This window comes from Diadema antillarum, unplaced genomic scaffold (genome assembly GCF_040938485.1).
Source record: "Diadema antillarum isolate AM-2024a unplaced genomic scaffold, OU_Dant_1.0 seq00000201_RagTag, whole genome shotgun sequence".
Classification (NCBI taxonomy): Eukaryota; Metazoa; Echinodermata; class Echinoidea; order Diadematoida; family Diadematidae; genus Diadema; species Diadema antillarum.
The window spans coordinates 449,998-475,126 of NW_027271261.1; the positions used below are offsets into that span (position 1 = coordinate 449,998).

The following is a 25,129-nucleotide window of genomic DNA, read 5'->3' on the forward strand; positions in this document are numbered from 1 at the left end:
ATTTGACAGTGCTTTTAGGAAACACCACACATGTTTTTCTACATAAATACAGTCACAAGAGGCCCATTCATACACACCCCAAAAAATATAAATTTTCGAAAATTAATGTTTGCATTGCGATGCAAAAGCCACTCATTCTTGTGAGTGGACACTTAAAAAAAACCGCACTACTGCGATCAACATTGTGATGCAAAATTCAGTCCTTGTTTTCTTTTTTTTGAGACCCTTGCAAATAATTTCACGAGAGCAGTGTGTGTGAACAGGACAAGTATCCCATGATGTAATCCCCAACACAAGATCTAGGGTGAGGGCTCCTGGTATGTTTGAATGGGCCTGCAGTTTCCCCATGATCAAACAGCCTTATCTAAAGACAGCACACAACATAGGCAAAAGCGACAACAAGGACACTACTGCACATATGGATAAATTATTTCTTGACAGTAGCAATGGCTACCTGGTCTCTAAATTAGCAGAGTATAGACAAGTACTAATCTCATAGGCAAATTCATTGAATGGCAACAAACAAAAATTGTACATGCAAAGAGTGAGACATACTTGGCATGATCTTCTCTTACCAGACTCGTCTTTGCTGTGGATGTTGAATCATAAATTGCGTATATTTTAAGATAAATTCAACCGAGAATATACTCATTCCCGATGAAAAGCAGATAAATGTGTCCCATCCAGATAGGACATTCCAAAAGCCATGGGTGCTTTTACGACCAAGCTGTCATCCTAGTGGAGTATCTCCACGGAAAGCAAAAACCTTGCCAAACGTTATGGATGTTATGCATCTGACAAACTGCTATTATCAACTTGTGCCTGTTCAAATAGTGACATCCATGTACAGATGTCTTGGAACAAGACTGCTCTTTTTCTTCTCCTTCTTTCGTTGTCTTTCAGAATAGATTACAGGTATAAAGTTATATGCCCCCCCCCCAAAAAAAAAAAAAAAAAGAAAGAAAGAAAGAAAGAAAGAAAGAAGTACATTAAAGAAAGAATTAAATTAGCTTTACAACTTCTTAAAAACCCTGTTTCTATACATTCTGCATGTCCTTGGTGAGGTATAGGTTAGCATCACCTTCAACTCTAATCAGAGAGTACTACCTATACCGGCTGTACAACATGGAAAAAGAGTCATAAGATGTGCTTTCCATCACTTATCGACATGCTTAAAGAGGTAATCTTGCTTTAATGAGCTGGGAATTTACGGCAAACTCATTTCTACAAATTGCGTCTCGGCTGCTCTCTGTTTTTTTGTTCACAAATCAGGTTGAGATGTTTTTGGCACTGTTGAGAAGCAACTGCATATTCTTTGTATTAACTAAAAGGCCAATAAATATTAGACAGAGTCTCTGAGTAAGGCTAGTGTCCTTCTTGCACACCAAATGTGTTATTTGGTCTGTTGGAGCTGAGGCATATCTGATATACTTGTTTGTCTGTCTAAAGGCTTTTCTTCTCATGTCTTTTATCGTGAAACATACCGGCCGATTCAGCAATTGCTATGCTTACTCTTTATGTCCACTACTTCACCAAAGATACCATCACCACACCGGTCTAACTTTATCTTTTGTAAGCACAGATAAGCATGACAAGAAGGGGGGGGGGAGACACAGAACAAAAGGTTGTGGATTATAGTGGCAGCCCAGTGCATTGTGTACCACTATCATCACATGAAATATGGGCCTAATAAGACATATCAAATCTCCATCAGCAATAAGATGTGTGATGATTTATCTGATTGGACTTCATTTCAGAAATGCAGGATCTCTCGCTGACAAAGGAAAACTGATTACATGATTCCATGATTTGGTATCCGACTTACACAACGCTGGACACTATAAATACAGACTTATAAACCTGAGCTGAGGCAATGTTCTGTTAACATGTTTTTATGCTGGTGAGAAAGAGGCTTACCCCATTATTAATAGTGGTGAATGTCTCTTGTTTCGTTTTTTTGTCTTTTATACCCAGAGTTTGGGGTTCCTACCCTGCATGTGTGTCTTCTCAGCCCAGTAAAAAGCACCCTCGTGTCTTTCTACTACAGGTACTAGTGCGGTGCTTTTATTGGCCTTTGCCGTGCAACCTGCAGGCGACCGCAGCTATGAGAGCAGCGCCCTTCCCGCTGCCGTCCTCTGAGAGCATAAAGTTCACCTTGACCCCGGGGACCAATTCCTTCATTTTGTCCTCCATCTCCTGCTTGAACAGCGGGTGCTTCCTGTACAGCGTGCCGTCGATGCCGATGGTCACCTCCGGCCGGTCTTCGCGGCGCACCCGCTTGGTGACCGCCGCCAGGCCGGCCACGGCCAGACGGGCGGCCCGGATGGCGACTTGATGGCACGTCACCTTGACTATGTCGATGTCTTCTTGGCTGGGGTCCACGTTGAAGTCTGCAAGAATCTTGGATACCACAGAGCCATTGTTGGATTTGTCACTGCACAGAAGAAAGCAAAGAAAAACGTGACTTGGAGTGATTTTAGGAATGAGCAAAGTCTGAACCTACACACGAAACCACGTGTGCCACAAACGCCATTTTAAATGCTTAATCATTAGTACACAGCACATGGTCGGTAAAAGACAATTTAGGAATTCACTGTAAGACCTAGAAAGCACCCTTATCAGCAAGAATATATCATGATATTCGTCCTATGATTTTAGTATGAACTTCATGTACATATATTGTCTTGGGTTTTGTTTTTTTTTGACTGGTTTGATAAAAAACCAAACTTACTTCTCAATGTCTGTGAGGAAACGCGTCTCAAATTTCCCCATCGTTTCCAGTTCTTCTGTTGAGACTCCACCAAAAATGAGCTTCTGCTTGGTCATCTTCAAGAGAACTTGCCTGGCGATTTCTCCGAGGTACATGCCGGATATCATCTTCTCGTACCTGGAGAGGAGATAGAGAAAGAGAGCTAGCAAGCTTGTATGTACTTTTTAGTCATTCCCACATATACTATCATTATCTCATGTGCTGACAATTATCTAGGAAAGCATTCCCTGAAAAGGTAGTGAACCACTTGATCAGAACATAGTCATGAACAAAGAGCCCAATGTTATCTCTTGTAAGCTTCCATGGTGCTAGTGAGATAGAATAGGATATCATATATAACTTCAGTTTCGTACATAGCAAACTAGAAAAGCACTCTGAGAGCGCAGACCTCGCAAAGCAAGCTGCTCATTTCCACCCATGCATGCTGAAAATCGCCCGAATTTCCCAATATACAGTATAAGCTGCTATTTTCAAGAGGGTTTAATTTTCTTGAATTTTGCGAATCATAGTTGGACCGCGAATTGAACATGCAAAATTTAACCACGCACCACGGTAATAGTGAAGGCCTCTATGTGTCAATTTGCGAAAACAACATCTCGCGAAAATGTCTGTGACCTCATTCGCGAAAATATCTGTACGCACGCATTATATAACAGCATGTGCAGTAGAAGCCTTTTGTTCATGTCATCAGCTTCAAGCTATGCAGCGTCTTGCCCGAGTAGAGCATGCGATTTAGAGCGCGTATGCAAACCTCAAGTAAGCAAAGCTTGAACTCCCAAGTTCAATTCAATTCAATAGTTTATTTATTTCTATCAAAGAGGAAAAAGAAAACATGATTCAAAGCGGTACAAGTTGTCAATTTGACTTTCATTCATTCTGATAAGGACAGTTCATCGAATACAATATAAAGTACATGCGCGATTGACATAAGTTCATTGACCCTAGATGCCAAAGGTAAAAATTCCTTCATAAATCCATAAAGATTCATGGATCACTGCCAAAAGTTAGTTTGGGATGCAAACATCCATTGCAGGGCAATATATCTAACAACAGGTCAGAAAAGATGCTGGTGCGCAGTTAAAAAAACAACAACAAACAAACACATATATATATATATATATATATATATATATATATATATATATATATGTATATATATATATAAACATAAATAAAATAAAATCTGAAGGCAAAAATTATGTTCTAGCTATTAAAGAAAGGGAGAACTACTCATCTCAAATATGCAAAATATTTAAAAAAAAACAAACAAAAAACACAGACGGCAGCTCTTGACCATTTCAAAACTTTGGACAGTGTGTACAATGCTATAGGGATTTCTGTGCTAATAATGGCACTCCAAGCATACAAACGGTTAAGCGCTTTTGCGTATACTCACAGCTGTTTGCCCTGGTTGAGGGAGTTCTCGTCCACATTTTTATCGTACTCGGTTCTGAAGTCGTCCAGAGCACCGTCGTCTCCGAATGCCCCCCACTCCATGTTGATGATGGTTTCCCTGGCATTTGCATCCCCCAGCCACGTGCCAACCTTGTTCACTTCCTCCATGTAGCAGGCGTTGGTGCCGGTCCCTGAAGGGAGTTTGGGGGGGGGGGGGGGGACAACAGAAAGCAATCATAAATTCAAAAAAAGATATCAAACAAAACATCTGCAAAGCTAGACATTAAAGGGATGGTATAGTATTGGTGGAGGTGAGGAGTGGGCTTTTAAGTTTTTGCGAGAAACCAAGAAACCACTTATGAAATAGTACAGATCATACCATTCTACGAGGAATTCAAAGTTTATTTGATGAAAATCAGTTTTGGAATGGCCGAGATATCCAAAAACAAAGTAAAACAAAGTGATCCTAATAAAAGATGGGTCCCACCATTAGGATTGCTCTATTTTGGATATCTCAGCCATTTCAAAACCATCTTTTCTCAAAGAAACATTGAATCCCTCTTGGAATTGCATGCTCTTTCATATCTCATAAAAGACTTCTCATTACCTCACCCCAAAATGTTAGAAACCTGAAGTTAAGTCTCAACCAAAACTAATCAATCCCTTTAAAACTAATCAATTTACACACCTCTGAAATGTCAATGTCAATACTGTGGGTTTACACAGATGTTTCAGAAGACTACTGTGCCTACATGCTTATGTCAATGTTTCACTTTCTACCACTGATGATTTCATATGGGGGTGGGATCTGGACAGCAGACTTAAAAAAAGAAATGAAATAGAAAGTGATGTCTCAGGTGGGCCACTGACACATATGTGTACATCAGTAACCACTTAAAAAATTCTAACTGGTGACGTTTTATGACATTGTTCGTAATTATATTCTGTATTTCAATTCAATGTTTCTTTTCTATATCAATGTGCTTAGTGACACCTGCATTAAGCACTACACAAATGTCAGTACTGCTATTGTTGCTGTTATCATTACTATTACTACTACTACTACTACTACTACTACTACTACTACTACTACTACTACTACTACTACTACTGCTGCTGCTGCTGCTGCTGCTACTACTACTACTACTACTACTACTGCTACTACTACTACTACTACTACTACTACTACTACTACTACTACTACTACTACTACTATAATCACATCTTCTTCCTCTTCTTGTCATTATCATTATCATCATCATCATCATCATCAATCATCATTATCATCATCTTTATTGTTTAGTCTAATTAGGGTCTGATTTCAATAATGATTGAGATGGGGGGGGGGGGATGGATTGAGGGATCAGAAGATTTCATCAGATGGGTTGGCAGTAAATAGGTGAGAAGACCTACCTAGAATGAGTCCAATATATGTGTTGTGGTCTGTGTACGCACAAGACATCAGCGTGCCTGTCGTGTCATTCACCAGAGCGATGATGTCAACATCCACATCCTAGGAAGAGCAGGAGCAAAGGACGAAAAAAAAAAAGTCTGTAAATGTAGAGGCCTTGATAACAAGTATCCATCCATTAATGTACATCTTGAATGTTTTCATGTGTTGGTGTGTATGTGTGTTGATAAAGATGGTTAAATAGAACAAAAAAAATCGATTCGTTTGCGTCTTGTTTTATTCTTTACTATTAGAGATGTTCACTCTGAGAAGACTTTTGGTTTTGCTTCACAGACTGATGCCGATGACTGGCCACAGCCAAGCATATTAAACAATTATATGTTTGTAAGCAAGTTGCTCTATCTCTTATGTAGATAGCTCATGAATGGCTCCTGCATGAGATTTTATGCTTTTCTGCAAATATGCAAGGTTCAGCAGGGGTGGATCCAGGAATTCCGTAAAGGGGGGGGGGGGCAAAATATTTCTGGTGCCACTTCCGGGTTTAATTTTTTGAATTTCTTCTATTTAAAAGAAAAATTAAAGAGGGGGGGGGGGGCACATTGGGCGCATGCCTCCCCCCGATCGTAGATGCCAAGTTCCAACAAGAGACCCGCGGGTCTAGCGCTCACCTGAGTATCGCAAGTTCACCTTTCACGCAGTCACTAACCTAAATTATTCACAGCTCTACCAAAATTTGACCAGGCATTCTCAAGTAGAAGATGAAAATGTACAATAAAGGCCCAATTTTTTTTTAAGATTCCTTAATTTAGGGGGATTGGGGCCCCCTGGGGCCCTCTGGGTGGGGCATGGTGCCCATTTTGATAAATTGAGATCCTGACCCCCTAGGGATGCTACCTGCCAAGTTTGACAAAAATCCATCATGAGGTTTTCAGGAAGAAGATGAAAATGTACAATTCAGGCCCCCATTTGGACCCTTCCAACCACCCCCCCCCCCCCCTATCCAAGAGGGGCACCCCTGGATCTCCTATGAACAAACTTGAAACTACAGTCATTAATGTAATCACTCATAGTATTATCTCAGCTCTATAACTTCTGATTCTAGAGAAGATTTATAAAGATTCCTTCATTTGGGGGGTTTGGGACCCCTGGGGGCCCCCTGGGTGGGGCATGGTGCCCATTTTAACAAATTGAGATCCTAACCCCCTAGGGATGCTACCTGCCAAGTTTGGTGAAAATGGGTCATGGGGTTCTCAAGAAGACGATAAAAATGTACAATTTAGGCCCCATTAGGACCCCTCCTCACCCCCTCCCCTGGGTCCCAAGGGGGGCACCCCTGATTCTGCCATGAACAAACTTGAAACTACAGTCATCAATGTACTAACTCATAGTATTAACTAAGCACTATCACTTCTGGTTCTAGAGAAGAAGATTTTTGCAGAATCCTTAATTTTGGGGGGCTTGGGCCCCCTGAGGGCCCCCTGGGTGGGGCATGGTGCCCATTTTAACAAATTGAGTTCCTAACCCCCTAGGGATGCTACCTGCCAAGTTTGGTGAAAATGGGTCATGGGGTTCTCAAGAAGAAGATGAAAATGTACAATTTAGGCCCCATTAGAACCCTTCCCCACCCCCCTCCCCTGGGTCCCAAGGGGGGCACCCCTGATTCTGCCATGAACAAACTTGAAACTACAGTCATCAATGTACTAACTCATAGTATTAACTTAGCTCTATCACTTCTGGTTCTAGAGAAGAAGATTTTTACAGATTCCTTAATTTTGGGGGGTTTGGGCCCCCCTGGGGGCCCCCTGGGTGGGGCATGGTGCCCATTTTAACAAATTGAGTTCCTAACCCCCTAGGGATGCTACCTGCCAAGTTTGATGAAAATCGGTCTTGGGGTTTTCAAGAAGAAGATGAAAATGTAAAAAGTTTACGCACGACGCACGACGGACGACGCACGACGGACGACGGACGACGGACGACGGACGACGGACGACGCACGACGCACGACGGACGCCGGACGAAGGGCGATCGCAATAGCTCACTTGAGCCTTTGGCTCAGGTGAGCTAAAAATCTTTATGAGTGAGATTTTCATGACTCAGCATCTCAGTGTGCACGCATGCGCGTGAGCAAGGGAAGGGTGTTGGAGGGGGGTGTCCGCCCTCCCAGGGAAGAGGGCTTTTTCAATTTTTAGCTCTTAATGGTGCAAGCTGGTGCATACTTAAATGACTATTTTTCACTTATTTTGAAAGACAAAAGGGAAACATGCTTTCAATTGCAACTCTCACTTCAATTCTTTAAGCTATGCTCCCAATGCGTGAGAAAAATGGGTGTCATGCGTGAGATCGTGAGACGGACCCTTAATGCTTGAGTCTCACTCACAATGCGTGAGACTTGGTAGCTCTGCCCGATCCACCACTGTTAAGTATCATTGACAGAAGAAAAAGAAGAAAACAAGTAGCTGTACTCAAATGTAGGTAAAAAGCTCTCCTCAAAAGTTGGCTCATGGTTACAACGTTAATTTTGATGACAAAATAAACAGTCACATAAAAAACTACCGTAATACAAACTCATTCCTCGTACCAATGGAAGCAGATGGCCTTCATATTTTCATTCATGCTATTATTGTCAACACTACTGGCTGGTTGCCAGTAATAGGATCTCACACAGACTTTGTCCTGGTACCTCATTCATGATAACTTCTGCATGTGGTACTATCACGACAGCATGCTTCACACTTACCGGTACCTTTATTGGAGCAATTTGTACCTGTGATGGGCTTTGCATGACGAAATTCAACCAGCATACTGGCACACTTATACATCTTGTCTTGGGCAATGTATGGGTGTAATAATATTATTTCTACCGTGTTATTACATCTTTCAATGTTTTCCGTTGTTGCTGTTGTTGTCGTTAAAAACTTTGACAGTAAGTGATGATTTCACCGTACTACTAAGAATTAGGCACTGTATCTCTAGACGTGCTCTAGTATAAATCCACTGTGGGTTTTAATGGGTTAATGAATCCTTACTCTTCTCTTGCAGGCTTGCTTCAGTAACTCCACGACATCTTGGCCCTCTACCCCATCGGCTGTGAAACCTTTGGTCCATGTGACGAGTGTACCTACAGTAAACAAACACCAAAGGAGGTGGAGGGGGGGGGGGGGGGGGGGACACCGTTGAATCAATGACATGGCATATTTTTCCAGTCTCATGGAGAAGATGCATAAGATTTCTGCAAGGTTGGTACAGTACGTTTGTACATTTATAGTTGAGGAAACTTGGTAATTTTTAGCCCAAGGTTGCATTTTAACCCCCTTCGACTTACTCTAACTGAGCACCAAGATGTAGGCCAGTAATCTCCTCTTGTTTGAACAATCGATTTGCAAAATGCTGTTTTTGCATCTAGTTGATTCAACTAATCTACACAGAAATATACATGATACTTGATATACGAGCAAAGACATTCAATGCTGCAAACGCGAATACAATGTCACCGAAGTGATTGTTACTTGCAATAAGCTTTAATCACTTCTGTAATAATGACTGCTTCACCAGTACAACTCTGCACCACACCTTTGCTGAGATTGAGTAGCTGTCCCACAATGACGCCAAAAACTATAAAGCTATCAGTGCACTACACTAAATTCAGTGCAAGGGCTGGGCCTTCATATCCCACCATACCTCGCACACACTGAAATGTCACTATACAAGATAAAACTATGGAAGTACCTGTATACCATGCCTTCATCAAGGAATTTGACACAGTTTCTCTTTTGTACAACCATCTCAGGAAAAAGGTGTCAGTGCTAACTCACTGTGTTAATGTCTAACCCAAAGTTGTAAGAAGAGGATGGGCCACAGAAAATGCTGCCATGATACTGTCCTGTTAAAGTGATGTTGTTCATCAAAATCCCACGCAAAGGGTGGCCAATATCTACATTTCTGTTCATGCTACAAATGCTGCAAATCTGTCATTAACATTGACTAGGACTGCTCATTGGTATTGGTATGAAACCCTCTGAAGATTAGTTTTGAGTGTACTCAGGCAGGTGTCTACGGAAAATGTGTGTATCAGGTCATCCTCAACGGGTTTAAATAACAAATCATTGTGCACTGCAAAAAGTTGTGTTCAGATGTGCTACAGTATAGGAGGATGTGATTCAATGATGGCACTCTTTTCTGCTGCTCCCGTTTCCTGTCAGCATATAGGGGCAGAACTGCACCCAAACCCACCTGAGGCAAGGTTCTTCTGTTGGCATGGGAACGAGAATGTGAAGCCCAGCGGAAGACTCTTATTTCCCAGACCGTGGGCATTCTTGAACTCGCTCAGACAGTCGGCAATGTAGTTGAACAGCTGAAACAAAACAAAACAAAAAAAGTTAGGAATGGTGATTTAGCACAGTCAGACATCATAGAATCAACTATTAAACATACTGTGGAGTCATTAGTGTTTACTTTAACTTTATGAATCATCATTTTTGGTATCTACAATTCAACCCCCCCCCCCCACCAAAAAAAAAAAAAACCAAACAAACAAACTACCAACCCCACATATATCAAAATAGTATTAATATTTCAGATCCAAGGGATGACTTGCAAAATGTGAAGCCGCTGTACGTGAAGAATATGTGTACTAGAAAGAAAGCAAAGGCCGTAGGGCGTTATTCTTTCTTCAGACTCTAATGTAAACATAATTGAGACAACGCATGTACATACATGTATTATTGTTATCTGCAAATAACATGTGACGACGGAACGCTGTTCCAGATTTCAAAGCAGAGTGGGTTTATTTAGACTGGGAAATTGTTTGCAAGGAGAGGCTAGGTTGAGTTGGAATTATCCAGACATGCATTAGATAAGTTGAAAGAATTTGATAATGTTGAATTGAAGACTTCTGCAAGAGCTAGCTCAAGAGATAAGATCATGTTAATGATGGATTCCATTTCACCCTCCTTTATCTGCAGGAGGTACTATGGATGTGCTACATAGGGCCAGACATGTTCCCGCCATAACAAGATACTGTAGATCACATGTCATTGAACATTACATCTCCTTTCACTCAGTTTGTGCCTTTCCCCCAAATCTGTAAAAAAAAAAAAATACCAGCGAATTGGCACGACAACTGTACAAGCCAGAGGCGGATCCAGGAATTTCGTAAAAGGGGGGGTGCCTTAACATTTTTCTTTTTATTTCTTTTTGTTTTAACAAAAAAATAAAGCGAGGGTGTGCGCTCCGTGCGCCCCTGCCTGGATCTGCCACTGCTAGCAAAACCTCCACACCCCATCCTTGCATTCAGATATACATTGAAGGGGTCTGGCTCGGAATGGAGTCTATCCCCGTTGGTCTGGGAGCTCCACTGAGACTGACTGAGAGGTGGTATATATCTCACCTGCTCCCCGGTGCCGATCATGATCTCCTTGGCGATGGCAAACGTCTTGCTCTCCATCTTCACCTCACCCTCCAACAGGCGCACCAGCAGCACGCGGAAGTTGCTGCCGCCGAGATCCAGGGCGAAGAAGTCTCCCCGTTCTGCAGAAATACATGCACAGAAAAAGAAACAAATGTGCTTTCTTGACAAATTGATCTTGATCATGCCACATTTCCTATCATTAACACTACAGGTGTAGTTTGATGATGTCATAAAAGAGAAAAAAAAATTACAAAGGGTCTCCTTCAAAATACGTGTTCTCCTTTCCTTCTCACCATCATAAGCTATAGGAAGAGGACTGACTTATTTCTGGTAGGCCCATGCCTGCATAAAACATTTGGGAAAAGGCCAACATCCGACTTATGACACAAGTGTATTCCAACACACATACACACCTACATCTCCCTATAATGAATGATAGAGTTTCATACGATTCTGTTTTTAACTCTCAAGTGTGTGTCTGGTCATAAATCTTAACTCCTGTATAACTCAAAAGTAAACCTTATATTCAATGTTGCCATAATGACACACATTTAGTGAAATCATTGGATATGGTAATAGGGGAAAACCTAAATAAAATGGGACAGAAAGCTGGGATGATCAATCCAACAAAAAAGACAATACTGTAAGAGCCTGGATCCAACGTACATATTACTCTTCTACTGGCAGCCCTCTCTTTTTTTAGAAGGGAATAAGTCTGATAAAACCTGATAGTTGCATCAAAGGGAGTGGGACAAAATGAGAGAGAGAAATAAAAAAAAAATCCTTTTAATAACTCTATCATAGAAAGTAGGCCCCTACACAAAAACATTCACCTGTGCTTGGAAAAATATTGTATGCTTTGTTATAAAGAAAACAGAAAAAAAAAACAGTGCTTGGCAATTATGTAATGCTTTATACACCTGTATGATGTGTATTGGAAATAAACATAAAAACAATCAAGGTATACTGCCTTTCTGAGCCACAGGGAACACAGGGAGAGTGCTGGTAATGATACAATTTTATATCCAAGATATTTATGATCTGTGTTCCTCAACTCTGCTGACCTGGCTCCCGCAGACAATTTAACCTACACAAGTCCAGGTTACATGTACAATTGTACCTCTGTATTGATGTGACATGCAAAAGAACAATTTCGAAGATTGAACAAATGTACACAGAATACATGATCCATAGCTGTGCATGTGCCATGGCAACAAAGCTGCTCAGACTTGATGCTAAAATATGTGCAGACAATTATGTTAATTTGAAGAAAGTACCTACTATGTATGTGTAGGCCCTATTCTGTGTGGGTCGTTAGCATGTCTGTTACTGATTTTACAAGTACCTGGTATGCATAGATTCAGACAAGTGTCCTAGGGAGGACTGTTTGTAGTATGAAAAACCTTTGCATTGTGTGCTTCTTGCAACAACACAAAAAAAGAAGAAGAAAAAAAAAGTGGAATTCTCTAATATTTTTCTTAAATTGTTCTATACATGTGACATCATATATGTAGTAGTCTTCTCATCTAGCTGTGACTGCACAGAAATGTCAAAAATTCATAACTTTTGAACGGATAGTCCGATTTTCCTCCCAACTTTCACTGATGTATTCTATCCTGCATTTACTCAATCCACATGTATACAATGACAGTGAACATATCCTTTAATACTTGTATCGAGTGTTTTTTAGAGCTTTTCAAGGTGTTCTTCGGCATCAACACACTTTAACATTCTCACAGACAGTTTACTGCAGGTGGGCCCACTGGCAGATGCAGATTTAGCCAAACAGACTTGTGGAAGTTTGATAACAGCACACATCTGCAAATACTGTAAAGGACGGCGCTCTGAGTGAAAACACATCTGCCCCTGGGCTAGGGAATGAGACTTATTTCCGCCCCGGCTACGTGGTGCCACGTGTGTATTGCCCAAGCTTCACAGCTACCCGCCCCTGGACTACACCATGCAATGTAGAGCATACCGGTATATATCGGAGTCCCTTTGTTTGTTAACAAGGAAGTAGACTATTCCTAGACCTAGAGAGCAGGCTTGGTCAACCATGCCTGCTACTCAATTATCAAATCTCTTTGGATTTCTTTTTTTTTCTGGCTCTTTCTGAAATGCCATCATAGAATTGAAATTTACTATTCGCAGTTTGAGTATGATTCTTCTCTGCACTTATTTTTTTTTTTTTAATGAGCTGATTTTTGTTCAATCTGGTTTGTTGTGAATCAACAACAAACAAAACATACCTGCAAACCCTGCCTCATTTCAAAAGAAGCCAATTGTTTGGTGATTTATAATGTAGTAATGTCGGATAGTAAAGAACAACAACCCAACAACCCAAGTGGCTCAAAAGGTGCATTGGTCATAATACAGATGGTGTGTACAGGTAGGACCTACCTGTGGGCTTCTTGGTTATAAATGCAGTACAAATGGATACAAGAAGTTACTTTCAAATTGAAGGTGTGCATTTGGCCCATGCCTCAGAGTTTTGGTATTGAAATGAATAGCCATGTCCCAAAATTAATGCATTGTGAATACATTGGAATTGAAATTGAAATCGAAATTTAGATAAAAAGAAAGGAAATGTCATCTACTTGAAAATTCTATCAAGAATATTGCTATTTAAAGAACATTGAAGTTCAAACTGCCATTTCAACAACAAAAAAAGAAGAAGAAAAAAGGTAGAAATGTACTATAAAAGTGGACATTGTCATGATGCGGAAATGTTAATTCATTTCGCGTTACCAGAAACTAGCGCAAAAATAAAAGCATGCAGAGAATTTTGCTTGTTATATGAACCATTATGTAATGTTTTGATTCTGCAGTATTTAAAACACGCAAAATTCATCATACACAGCAGAGTGTCAAAAAATTACTTGCACAAAAATATCCATTTTTACAGTAAGTCCCAACATAGACATGCCTTTTTACCCTTAAACCTTCATTTATACAGTGTTATTCAATAAAACTCCGTACTGCCGGAGACCCCTCCCCCCCCCCCTTCCAAAAGAATTGTGCCTCTAATGGAGGTCGTGATATCAATTTGTTGTAACATATTTAAACTGCAACAATCCAATATACCTCATATTTCAACTGAGACAGAGAGAGAGAAATAACATGAAGTGGCCTCTCTCAGCCCAACTTGTGTATAATAGGAGCCTGCATACATTATCCCGTAGGGATTGACTGAAAAACAGGCAAATGATTCACTCCCCAATCCCCCACCACCCCCTCCATCTTAATCTTGACAATGAGATCCCATCCACATAGGTAGCCATGGAAACAGGACACAGGCCGCTGATATTGTCAAAGACACTCTCAATAGAGCTAAAGCCATCCAGGGCAGCCTGGGACAAGATTCCCATTCATTATGGTAGCCTGCTCCATCAGGGGGAATTATCCACAGAGCCTGGCTACAAGAAGATTTACTGAAGCAACTTTGCATTACAAAGGCCTTTTAGCAGGGTCATTGGTTTCATGACTCTCAGTAAGCAATGAACGGTGTGTAGGCATATCAGAATAGACATGTTGGCAGGTAGAGGATTTGAATGTGAAAGAAAGTGAGCTATTACAACATTGAAGGTGAAAGTAAAGAGGGAAAGAAAAGTAAGGAAAATGAATGGTATGAATTGATTCTGTAAAAAAAAAGGACAAAACAAAGAGGTAGATGGCAACATGTCTTGAATCATCAGAGGGTAGTTACAAGAACATTATGAATACATATGATCTAAATCTGGACAGATTTAGGTGGATCGCGGATCACACACATGCTCATGACAGTTATCTGTTACACATCATAGTAAATTGTTTTCTCCAGTTTGCTAGGACATCCAGGTGGAAGAATCTCCCATTTTAGAGATCCTTGCGGTCGGACTCTCTGATCATAGAGTTGATCATGCAGCGATGAACCACTGAAAAGTAAAATGCCTGCAAACAAGGCAAATATATTGTGGTTTGATACAACAGTGTGCAGACTGCATGACTTTCACAGCAAGAGGTCAACCATTACTCTGTTTCTGTACACACACAATTGTATATTTTACGCAAGGGAAACCAACCAGAGAATCAAACTGTACCGCCATTTCCAAAGTTGCCTACAAGTTCAAGACATACAAACAACATGCATTATAAAATGGGTTCATGAATGTAGCCAATTGGAAGCGCTGAAATGAGTCACGTGTGCGTGCATTAATTTCTCACTAACATTCACGGCCTGACATCATAATGTTTACACTAGCAGTGCGCACGCAATCACTTGTTACAAGCGCGTCGCGTGCTACTATACGCGCTGTCAATCCTGTAAACAACTTCTAGTTCGGGCTGCCGGCCGGCCTTTCTTGTGCATAACATGTGTGGCGTACGTATACTCTTATACGTACAGTACTTATATGTGCGGGATTTCCGAGTGCGACGTGCGTAAATGTTTGGGACGAACATCTTCGGACATCTTGATTCTTGAGCGAGTGCTACATGTAGCTGACTGGTATTACCTGCAAATGATGCACAGGATTATTTCGTGGCGTTAGTGGAGACATCTCCACTCACGCACCCTATCCTGTGCATCATTTGTATACCGTCATACTCTCACAATTTCGAAGGGCAGTGCAGTTTAGTGAATAGATGAGAGAGAGAATTGTAGGCCACAATGATAATACATGGGGTGGTTAGACCGAAAGATGGGGGGAAAAATGTGAAGGAAAAAACCATGAGCAGGGCTGCTAACTTCAGCAGGTTCAAAAACAGCCTGATGCAGAGCAAAATCCACAAGAAAAAGTCATGTTCCTTATTTCACAAACATGGGAAAATTGCACCTACATGTATACACTAGAAAAATCAGTTTTCACAAATACAAATGTACCACAGTACATATTTTCCTCTCATGAATAGGGCCTACATATCTCATTCTTGATGGAGAAACAGAAAATCACCAAGGTAGCAACATATCACAGGAAGTGACAGAATGTGCAGCTTGTCATGATCAATCGCCACACACTACTTTTATTTACTTTTCTTTAAAGATTATTTTTTGCTTTTATACAACAGTGAGTGATATTAGTCACAAATACACAAAATAATTTAATGATGTTAATTGTTTACATGCAAGTCTTCTGTAATAAGTTAAACTCTCTGATTCTATAATCTGTACAGTTTGTATTTGATTTCACTCTAACTGCTATTGCTCAGTTCGCATGACCTCACTTTCCCCTAAATAAAATCAATTTGAATATAACAGAGTCCAGTTTCCCTTTAATGGTACCAGGAAGGAAAAAAGGTGAATGCAGACAGCGTATAGCTGTTTGCACAGAGCAATACATGAAATCTGAACTGTTAAAAGTATCTCTAGAGAAGAGAGCTGAAAATTGGCACATTATCTGAATAACAGTCTACATTGTACATACTAAACATATAAAGGGAAATTGCAATCCCTAACACCCACCCCTTGACATTAAGACTGAGAGTTACAAAATGTAGTCTTTCAGCTTTTGATTCGCAAGGTCATTTATAATGTGCTGGTACCAAACATTTCACACTCGAAATGTGAGTCTAAAGCATGTACATGCAGAACCAGTTCCTTACATTTTTCCCACTTCCTGTTTTTCTGGTTTTAATGTACCCGCAATGCCAGCTGAAGACAGCATACATGGGCATTGTAAGTCACAAGGTACAGTTGTATGTTGTTGGGGAAAAGGAAGAAGAAGAAAAAGAAAAAGAATCTATTAGGAAGATTTCTATGTGACAAGGCCTTGGGCTAAAATGTCAGAAAAGGGAACATGATTGCTGGCTGGTTGAGGGGAATTCAATAAAATGACTCCACAAAGAGCATTCAAGCACTGTCTGCCCAGACTGTGTGTGTTTAGTACTTTTGCCAGGTAGTAATGCAAGGACTCAAGTGCCTGGTATTTGGTTGTGCACAATAGTGTTGTCCTCATTACACTATATATATATATATATATATATATATAAGTTGGGATCCAAATTGCACAAATTTCTGTATTTTTGTTGTTGTTGTTGTTGTTGTTGTTGCAAATAGATGTGAAGTTGTGCAGTGAGAACAGTGGCAATGAAAAATATATATCTTACAATGCACCGGGCATTTTGCTCCTTGCTACAATTTGTATTTTTACCATGTGGTGACAGGTCACAGTATATTGAATTGACCTTGTGATTTACACTAGTAAGCACACCATTCATAACATGTACAGGTCAGGACTTTGCACATAATCGGAACCGCAAAAAAAAAGTTTTGACAATTTTTACAGTGAGAATGCTGAATCAAAAAGAGGCAACGCTGATCGCAACCCAAATTACAAAATTTTTCAATAAGAATGGCACTACATAGGGCCTACTTCTTTGCTCATTAATGCTGATATAGTGATATTAGAGCAGGAAGAAATAATCGAAGTGTAGTAAAATATTTTACATTCTTTGCCAGCAGGATCAAGCTGTTAAAGACACCCAGTCGCGAGGACACATGGACATATTTCAGCCGCGGGCGGCAGCACGTAAACTCGCTTCCGAAGTTGCTACGAAGCGAAATGTGTGTGTGCGCAAGACATCCCTAAAGCAATGTATCGCGCTATAGTATCTCGATTGCTCGCGATCGCTTGCTGAGCGCGGGACAGTACGTTTTGTGTAATGTGAGTGATGTTCGCATGAGCTACTAGTAGCTACAATGTAGCTGCGTATACTTCGTACGACTACGCATTCTCTTCATCGCATCGTCGATCGTCGTCACTCGTCAACTATACTGTAATCATCAGATCAGATCAGATTAGTGAGTGCAGACCACATTATAATAGATAGGGTGGCCATCATGGACGATGACACATCGTCATGGGTAGCGGATATTACCGCCGAGTTGTCTATTCTGAACGCGGACGATTGGGTCGGAGACCCTGCCTGTATCATGTACTTGCCCCTGGCGTGTGTACATAAATTCAGGACGGGGAAGCGACTGTGCCCGTGCAGGGCCAACGGCCAACGGCCACAGTTGCACTGCACATTTATGCAGTATTTTTGTACTCTTCATTGTTTTACTAACTAATATGAAGAAGGTGAGCGTTGTATCACCTGCCTGGAATATACTATATGTAAGAAGCAATGCCGAAACCCTTTCATTTGACTAGGTAAACTCACAGTTATAATTCTGTCAGCTTAGCCTGGTGTGAATAATCTTAAAAAAAAAAGACACACACACACACAAAGTGAACATTAAAACTCATAGATAAGTACATGACAAATAAGATGTAATGCCTTCTTCAGACAGGAGCATAAAGAAATTATTGTCTATCTCCCTCTTACACAAACAAACAGAACACTATTGTCTCAACAATACAGTGTGAAGGATAACCATTATAAATAAACCTATCACAGGTATCAGTATTTGAGGTTATGTGTGAAAAATGCCCTACAAATTAATGAAAATCGCGGACAGTAGACCTTTGTCCATAGTCAACTCAGTGTAACATCGCAAAGCCATTGTAATGGGTTAGCTTTCTACCAAACACTGATTAAAATACCAATCAGAGGCGTACCTTTGATCAACAAATAAGGGATGTGCCACGGATACCAATTAATGGTAAGAGTACTTGATGAAGCTCATACCTGTACATATTAGCATGTTACAAACTGATAGGTTCATATTGCCCCTTGACCTATGACCAATATCTGTATTAGAATTAAAACAATGGATTCTTATGAACTGTTGTTCATCAACAACTTCCACACCAATCAACATCCCTATTAGACACTCCTATATGAAGATGTGAAGGTAAATAAAACTGTAACTTTCACGTACAAGGGTATTGTACGTACACTACTGTAACTCTGTAGTTACTACCACTGACCTGACACTGTCGGTGTAACCAAACTTTAACGAATTTCAACTGTAAAGGATCAATTTTTTTTTCTTCAGAATTTACATTTCAACATACTTGTAGAAATTCACATGAAAAGATGTACACTTCACTGGATCACTTGAATTTGGTTTCAAATTATTGGACCAAATGCATTGGAAGTTTGACTATAAATGCAACATAGATGCCTGAAACTTTTGCCAAGCTTATGAAAATTACAATCTTTATCAAAATTCCTTAACCAAACTTAAAATGTAGGGCCCCTAAATATGATGAAAGAGGAGACTTTGCTATACAGTTAAATCAATGGGGACAAACAGTATTTGAATCGCAGCCATGAAATCTGGCTATGCAAATTTAACCTGGATTGTTGACGCTAGCTGCTCAGGAAAGTGACCTCTCTGTATCTATCTAGATTCTACATTTGCACATGAAATACTTTAAATTCTCAATACTGTGATGACAAAAAACTTACCACTACTTGCGATTCCCTGACTAATGACATTTGCTGCCTACTGCTGGGTCAGTTTTTAAGAAGCGATAAACTGACCCAGCAAATGTCATTTCGATTACGGCGTTATCATAATTTGACATAAATGAGAACTTAGAGAAGTTTTTCGCGGAATTATACATAGAAAAATAGGCCTACTTGTCGATGAAACGCAAAGGCCCTAGCAGTTAAAGATAGATTAGAAAAAGTCATTCCACTTCAATCATTGATTCATGTAATAGACTTCTAACGTTACTTACACATCATCTGGATCTGGATTCCTTGAAGTTGTTGACTTGGTCAGCTGGGGTTGCTTGATTGGCGTAAGCCGTGGCATTACAATTCCACCGTGCATGCCGTAACACGAATTTGCACATTCTAAATTCCTGCAAAACTGTTCATGCAACTCCAGCAAGTGGAAAGCAAATTTTTCATCGGCACGCTGACGCTGAAGCTTCCCCCTCTGCCACTGGTCTCTATACTTGTCCTAAGCAGGGAGGTGAGAGGAAACCTCCCTGTCCTAAGCATGCTAAGAACACGTCTCTCTGCGTTCTCCACTCGTTGATAGGAATGATAGCGTCAAACAAGTAGATACGTTTTACTCGAGTTGGACGGCTGTTTTGATCTCCATTGTGAGGTTTCATTACTAAACCAAAGCCAAGGCTAATCCGAAACAGTACACGCATACCACACACATTATTGATATTGACATACCGGTACCGACGACTTTATACCAACTTTGTTATGTTCCGATCCGGCCCAACATACTGTAACACAGCTGACGCAGCAGACAATTGCCAATGAGATCAAAACAACCCGCCATATGGCCATGAGCATTGCAACTTGCTATAGAGTACATGAAGTTTAGAGTTTTAATATTTCTTCATCAAAGCATATTCATAAATACCAAATATTAAACAACGTAATATATGAATGATTTAAAATATCGTTATATAATATTTTCAGACATTTTAAAATATTATTGCTTAGATTGCTGAAATTGGCACCATAGTGCAAATAAACAGAGACTGCAGCCACCCAGATACGTACGTACGTACACCACACAGCTCTACTGTTGTGTCGCGACGGGGACCCGTAGGAGAGATTTTCATGCACATGGCTGTTGTGCGGTTTTGTGCGTGCACCCATTCGGCACCATTCGGTAGGTATTCGGGCGTCCATGTTGAAATTACAGTGGACGGCTCGCACGGCTCTCGTGCCCCATCTGGTTTTCGCTGGTGCGCTGCGTAGCGTCGTGTTCGGCATTCGGTACGTACGGGGGTACAATAACGGGAGGAGCAGCTTGTCGTGCTTTTCTACTGAGCTGCGAATCGCCTGCGACGACCGATTGCCTTTAAAAGATGAATCCCTTCAAATCATTAGGTTGGCTAAGACCTTAACAACCCCTTTCAATGCATGACATTATGAGCTAGTTTTATAAGGTTGAAATACATCCCTACAGTATAAAACGCACACACACTACAATGTTTGAATAGGTTGGGCAAGGTACACAACCAGGCGCAGAGGGAAAAAGGTATAGCCAGCACTGCCACGTGTTACGTTCCCTTTTACAACTGATCGGAATGCAGACTTAATACAAGCGGCCAAGAACGGAGGGGGGATTAGAGTCATGCTGTTCGAGAAGACCGGTACCAGCAAAGGTCACCTGAACAGTACTGTACCGCCATGAAGAAAGCTAGCCTCCATTTCAATACACGTGACCTGGAACATGCTAAATATGATTGGAGTTGTAGTATATGGGGGATGCATTTCACAGCACTCATGCATGCATGCCACGGACAACACAGTGATTTCAGCTTGTTCATCCATCCATGTCTTGCAAATTCACTATTTCATATTTTCTTCTTTTTTTTTTCCATCATACTTGTTTGTTCCTCTTGCCTTTGCCAAGATAAATCCAAGGCATACATAGAAAAAGTAGCTGCATATTCTACCATCCACCCCACTGCAGATTGATTTGTTAGTAAAACACTTTTTTTTTTAGCTGTGCCATGCCCATATCATTGTACAGGTAATGTTGTTGGCTTCATGTAAGAAAGGCACTGAGTTCATTAAAACTGATCGAGTACTTCAGTAAATGTAGAAGGTCATACATGTAAGTATTACCTTGGTCTCAGGACTTCACAAATCATGCTCTTTATTGTTCTTAGTCTAGTTATAGGGCCTATACAGTAGGCCTATCATGCAGTCATCAAGGGCTTTAAGAGCAAGTTCATGTGCTGTATGACAAAGTGGCAGATTTATCGTAGTTCAATTTCCTCATCCTCTCATGTTCCCATCCCCACCCCCCTCCCATCCTCAGTAGGACTGCTATCTCTCAATATCTCTCCAATATCCTTGATAAATTGAACATTTGATATATTATATCCATGCCTTAAATTAATTTATGATTTTCCAGCAAACACACTAACTCTAAACAATATTGTGCTGAAACACTTACTTAAGTATGCACCAGATTGCACTGGTCAAAATGCAAATATCTAGAGCTCCCTATCAGTATAGCGGACAGGGGGGAAACCCCCTTTCCACACCATCCCCCACCCCCTTCCACTTTGCTCCCTGCGTATCCCTTGCAGCATCTCCCTCCAAACTCTCACTGATACTTGTACTCCTACCCTCACCTAAGGGCAGGAAGAGATAGAGCCCCTGTGGAAGTGAAGGCCCCCTGACATCACCAGTTACTGAGGTGCAGAAAGGGCCCCAGGAGCAACCCTAGCCAGATGACCTCTACACGCCCCCCAAATAGGACTTCCCTGCGTCTCTCAATGTATATTCGTCCTCACTGTGTTTGTCCTTGCCATGTCTTTGACAATCTCTACAGTGCACTGGCATCGCTGAAAATCACTGTGCAGGAAAACTGCACAATGTGGACAAGTTGATCAGATAACAGCAAAACCGGAGCGGAAAAGTAGGTCGATTATGAAAGGTGTTTTATTTGTGCTAGAACTCGATCTAGCAAAGATCTTAAGGCTCTTGTAGAGGACAGTGTATAAGTACATGAGAGAGGGTATTCATTGGAATCTCTAATTCATTACTATGCACTACGTACTACATATAACAGTGGGTACTGCCATGTAGGTCATTATTTTTCTTAGCAAGGAAGTTTGATTTCAACTACAGACAGCAGTAATAGTTACAAAATTTTTGTGTGCTATAAAAACCCAACCCTCTGTCGGGAAGAAATATGAATATTACAAATTGGCATTTGCCCATATGTGTGGGATATTGGCCTATCCTGTGCCCTGCTCAGTCAAGGAGGGCAAGTATTTCTTTCCCCTGCAAGAGAGATATGAGGCCTGTACTTTTTAAACATATACACATACAGACAGACAGACAGACAGACAGACAGACAGACACGCATACAGACATACAATGTAGACATACAGCTGTACATGAATAAATGGATTATCCATCTTGGGCGAGAAAACTTTTGTATTAATCCTTTGAGAGAAAAGCTAGTTCAATGATATCTTTGAAGGGAAAAACTAAGTTAGATGAATCTCACAAATCACATGACAGGCAATAAGTCATGTGATTGCATGGTCTGTGTGTTACTTTGACCTTGAGGCAGACATCTCGTACAAGGTTGAACTAAAATGGTAAGGATTTTCCTCCACTTGGTCTGGTTCCAAACAACTTTACTCAAGGATCTTAAAGGGAAGCAGTCATGAGATTTTCACTGTACTGATAATTAAGAAGAGTAAAAGATATAACCTTTCACCAATTCATACGCGTGGACATCAAAAATTGTCTCCGTACGCGATTTTTAAAAAATAATTCCTGCAAGCGATCGTGTAAGAGCCTGCCAAAAGGTGCAATGTGATTGATGCCCTACTCTCAAGTTGACAGCCGTGCCTCAGAAAACCAATTTAAGTGTTCAAACTGATCATATCTGATTTTTTCATAAAATGTGACAATATGTGGTTTTATTATTTCAAACAAAATATTTCAAGCTTATTCATATGTACAATTAATATAAAAATAAATAGTATACATGTATTTATAAATAAATAGGGATGACGAGCAGAACACCGCTGGAAAGAGTTGTGCATCGATGACGTATGACTCTCCGCCAAGACTTGCTCATTTGCAGAGTCACACTTTTTTAACCGAAATGTACGAGTTTATTTGGTGATTTGAAAGTTTGTTTTTGATGAAAGTAGTTCATTGGAGGTACCAACAACAACATATTTTTTTAAATTTTGTGAGGACTGCGTCCCTTTAAATGCACTTTTATTTGTTGTCTTTTCAGCTTTATATTCCATTCTCATTTCAAGAATATAATTTCCTTTCTATTTCATTTTGGTGGATTTGATCTTTTAGGATTTTGTATGAAATAGACACTCAAATAATGATTAAGGGAGTGATGAAAAAAAAGAAGAAGAAGAAGGAAATCAGAAATCTCATTCTCACCAGTCAGGAAAGTCAATTTCAAATATCTTGCTAGTCATTAATCTTTGTCAACAGCAACAACATCAACAGCAGAAATAATTTCAGCAACTATAATGTTTATGTTTCAACTGTAGCAATCAACCATTTGTACTTCTTAATCAAACATTTGCTTTTACAAGAGTTAACCTCACATGAAGTTGATCACACCCACACCCTGCCTAAATGAAGTACACACTACTACAGATATTAAAAGGACACATCATGTTTACATTAAGGGGTTTGGCTCGCTCTGTTAAACTTTTTGCTGTTTACACAAGTTGATTACTACTCTTTTTTTCTTTCTCTCTTTCATTCTTTATCATATACATTTTCCATTAATCACACTATATCAATGACCATTTTTTTTTGTGTTTTATTGTTTTATTTTCTACTTTTTATGAAGCCATGGGGTTGTACAAGAATCTTTGTATAATATACATTTGTACACATGTACATGTACAGATGCAAGTAGTGCACTTTCTATTGCCCTGAAGTCAATTGAAATCAAATTTGTTGGGTGGTTTGCACAGAATGACATTTCAATCAAGCCCAACAGGCTAAATTACGATGGGCCCTAAAGCAAATGGGAATATTATAAAAGAAAAAATGCCTAGCTTGTTGTACAGGTACACAGAGTGAGCAACATATCTATTGTTGCACGTTTCGATCAGAATACATGACATCAATGCTGAGTGCTTTGATATACATGACTGTCATATCGTTATTCAGAACCCAAACCATTCCAGGTTCATACTGTATTCAGTGTATATGCAAAAAAAAGTTGATTCCTGATATATCTGAGTTCTTTAAGATAAAAGTAAGTGAATTTTGTAGGATTACAGTTAGATTTACTGGACTTCTTGCTTCATTCCAGCATTTCTAACCCCACTTCTTGTTCCTCCTTGACAAAGGCAGCAAAGAATCTAGTCTACATTAAGATGTTTCAAATCACTACCTGATACCTGTAATATAGTGCTGCGGCCAGCAGAATTTATTGATAAGACGATACAATGACCACACACCATAGATTGAAAGGCAATGCCCCAAAATACATCTTTCCTGCAATAGAAAGAATAGAAAGAGGAGTCACAAGAGGAAGAAAAGGAAAAGGAGGAAGAGATGAAGAGGAGGAGAAGAAGATGAGGAGGAGAAGGAGTTGGGAAAGCGGAGGAGGAGAAAGAGAAGGAAGAAGAAGAGGAGAAGGGACGGAAGAAGTTGAGAAGGAGGAGGAGGGAAGAGGAGAAGGAAGAGGAGGAGGACGAGGAAGAGGAGGAAGAAGAAGAGGAGAAGGGACGGAAGAAGTTGAGAAGGAGGAGGGAAGAGGAGAAGGAAGAGGAGGAGGACG

The 25,129-nt window shown here is 40.4% G+C and overlaps 1 protein-coding gene across 1 annotated transcript in view; it reads right to left on the reverse strand.

Annotated features, from left to right (window-relative positions):
* Window positions 1-951: 951 nt before the first annotated feature.
* LOC139728812 (hexokinase-4-like) overlaps window positions 952-25,129 on the reverse strand; it is a 34,538-nt gene continuing 10,360 nt past the window's right edge. Inside the window, exons 3-9 of the mRNA XM_071639749.1 lie at window positions 10,963-11,102; window positions 9,807-9,927; window positions 8,603-8,694; window positions 5,579-5,678; window positions 4,167-4,356; window positions 2,732-2,887; window positions 952-2,434 (exon numbers count right to left, since the gene is read on the reverse strand). Coding sequence (XP_071495850.1) covers window positions 2,065-2,434; window positions 2,732-2,887; window positions 4,167-4,356; window positions 5,579-5,678; window positions 8,603-8,694; window positions 9,807-9,927; window positions 10,963-11,102 — 1,169 coding nt within the window. The 3' untranslated portion in view covers window positions 952-2,064. The remainder of the gene's footprint in view (window positions 2,435-2,731; window positions 2,888-4,166; window positions 4,357-5,578; window positions 5,679-8,602; window positions 8,695-9,806; window positions 9,928-10,962; window positions 11,103-25,129) is intronic.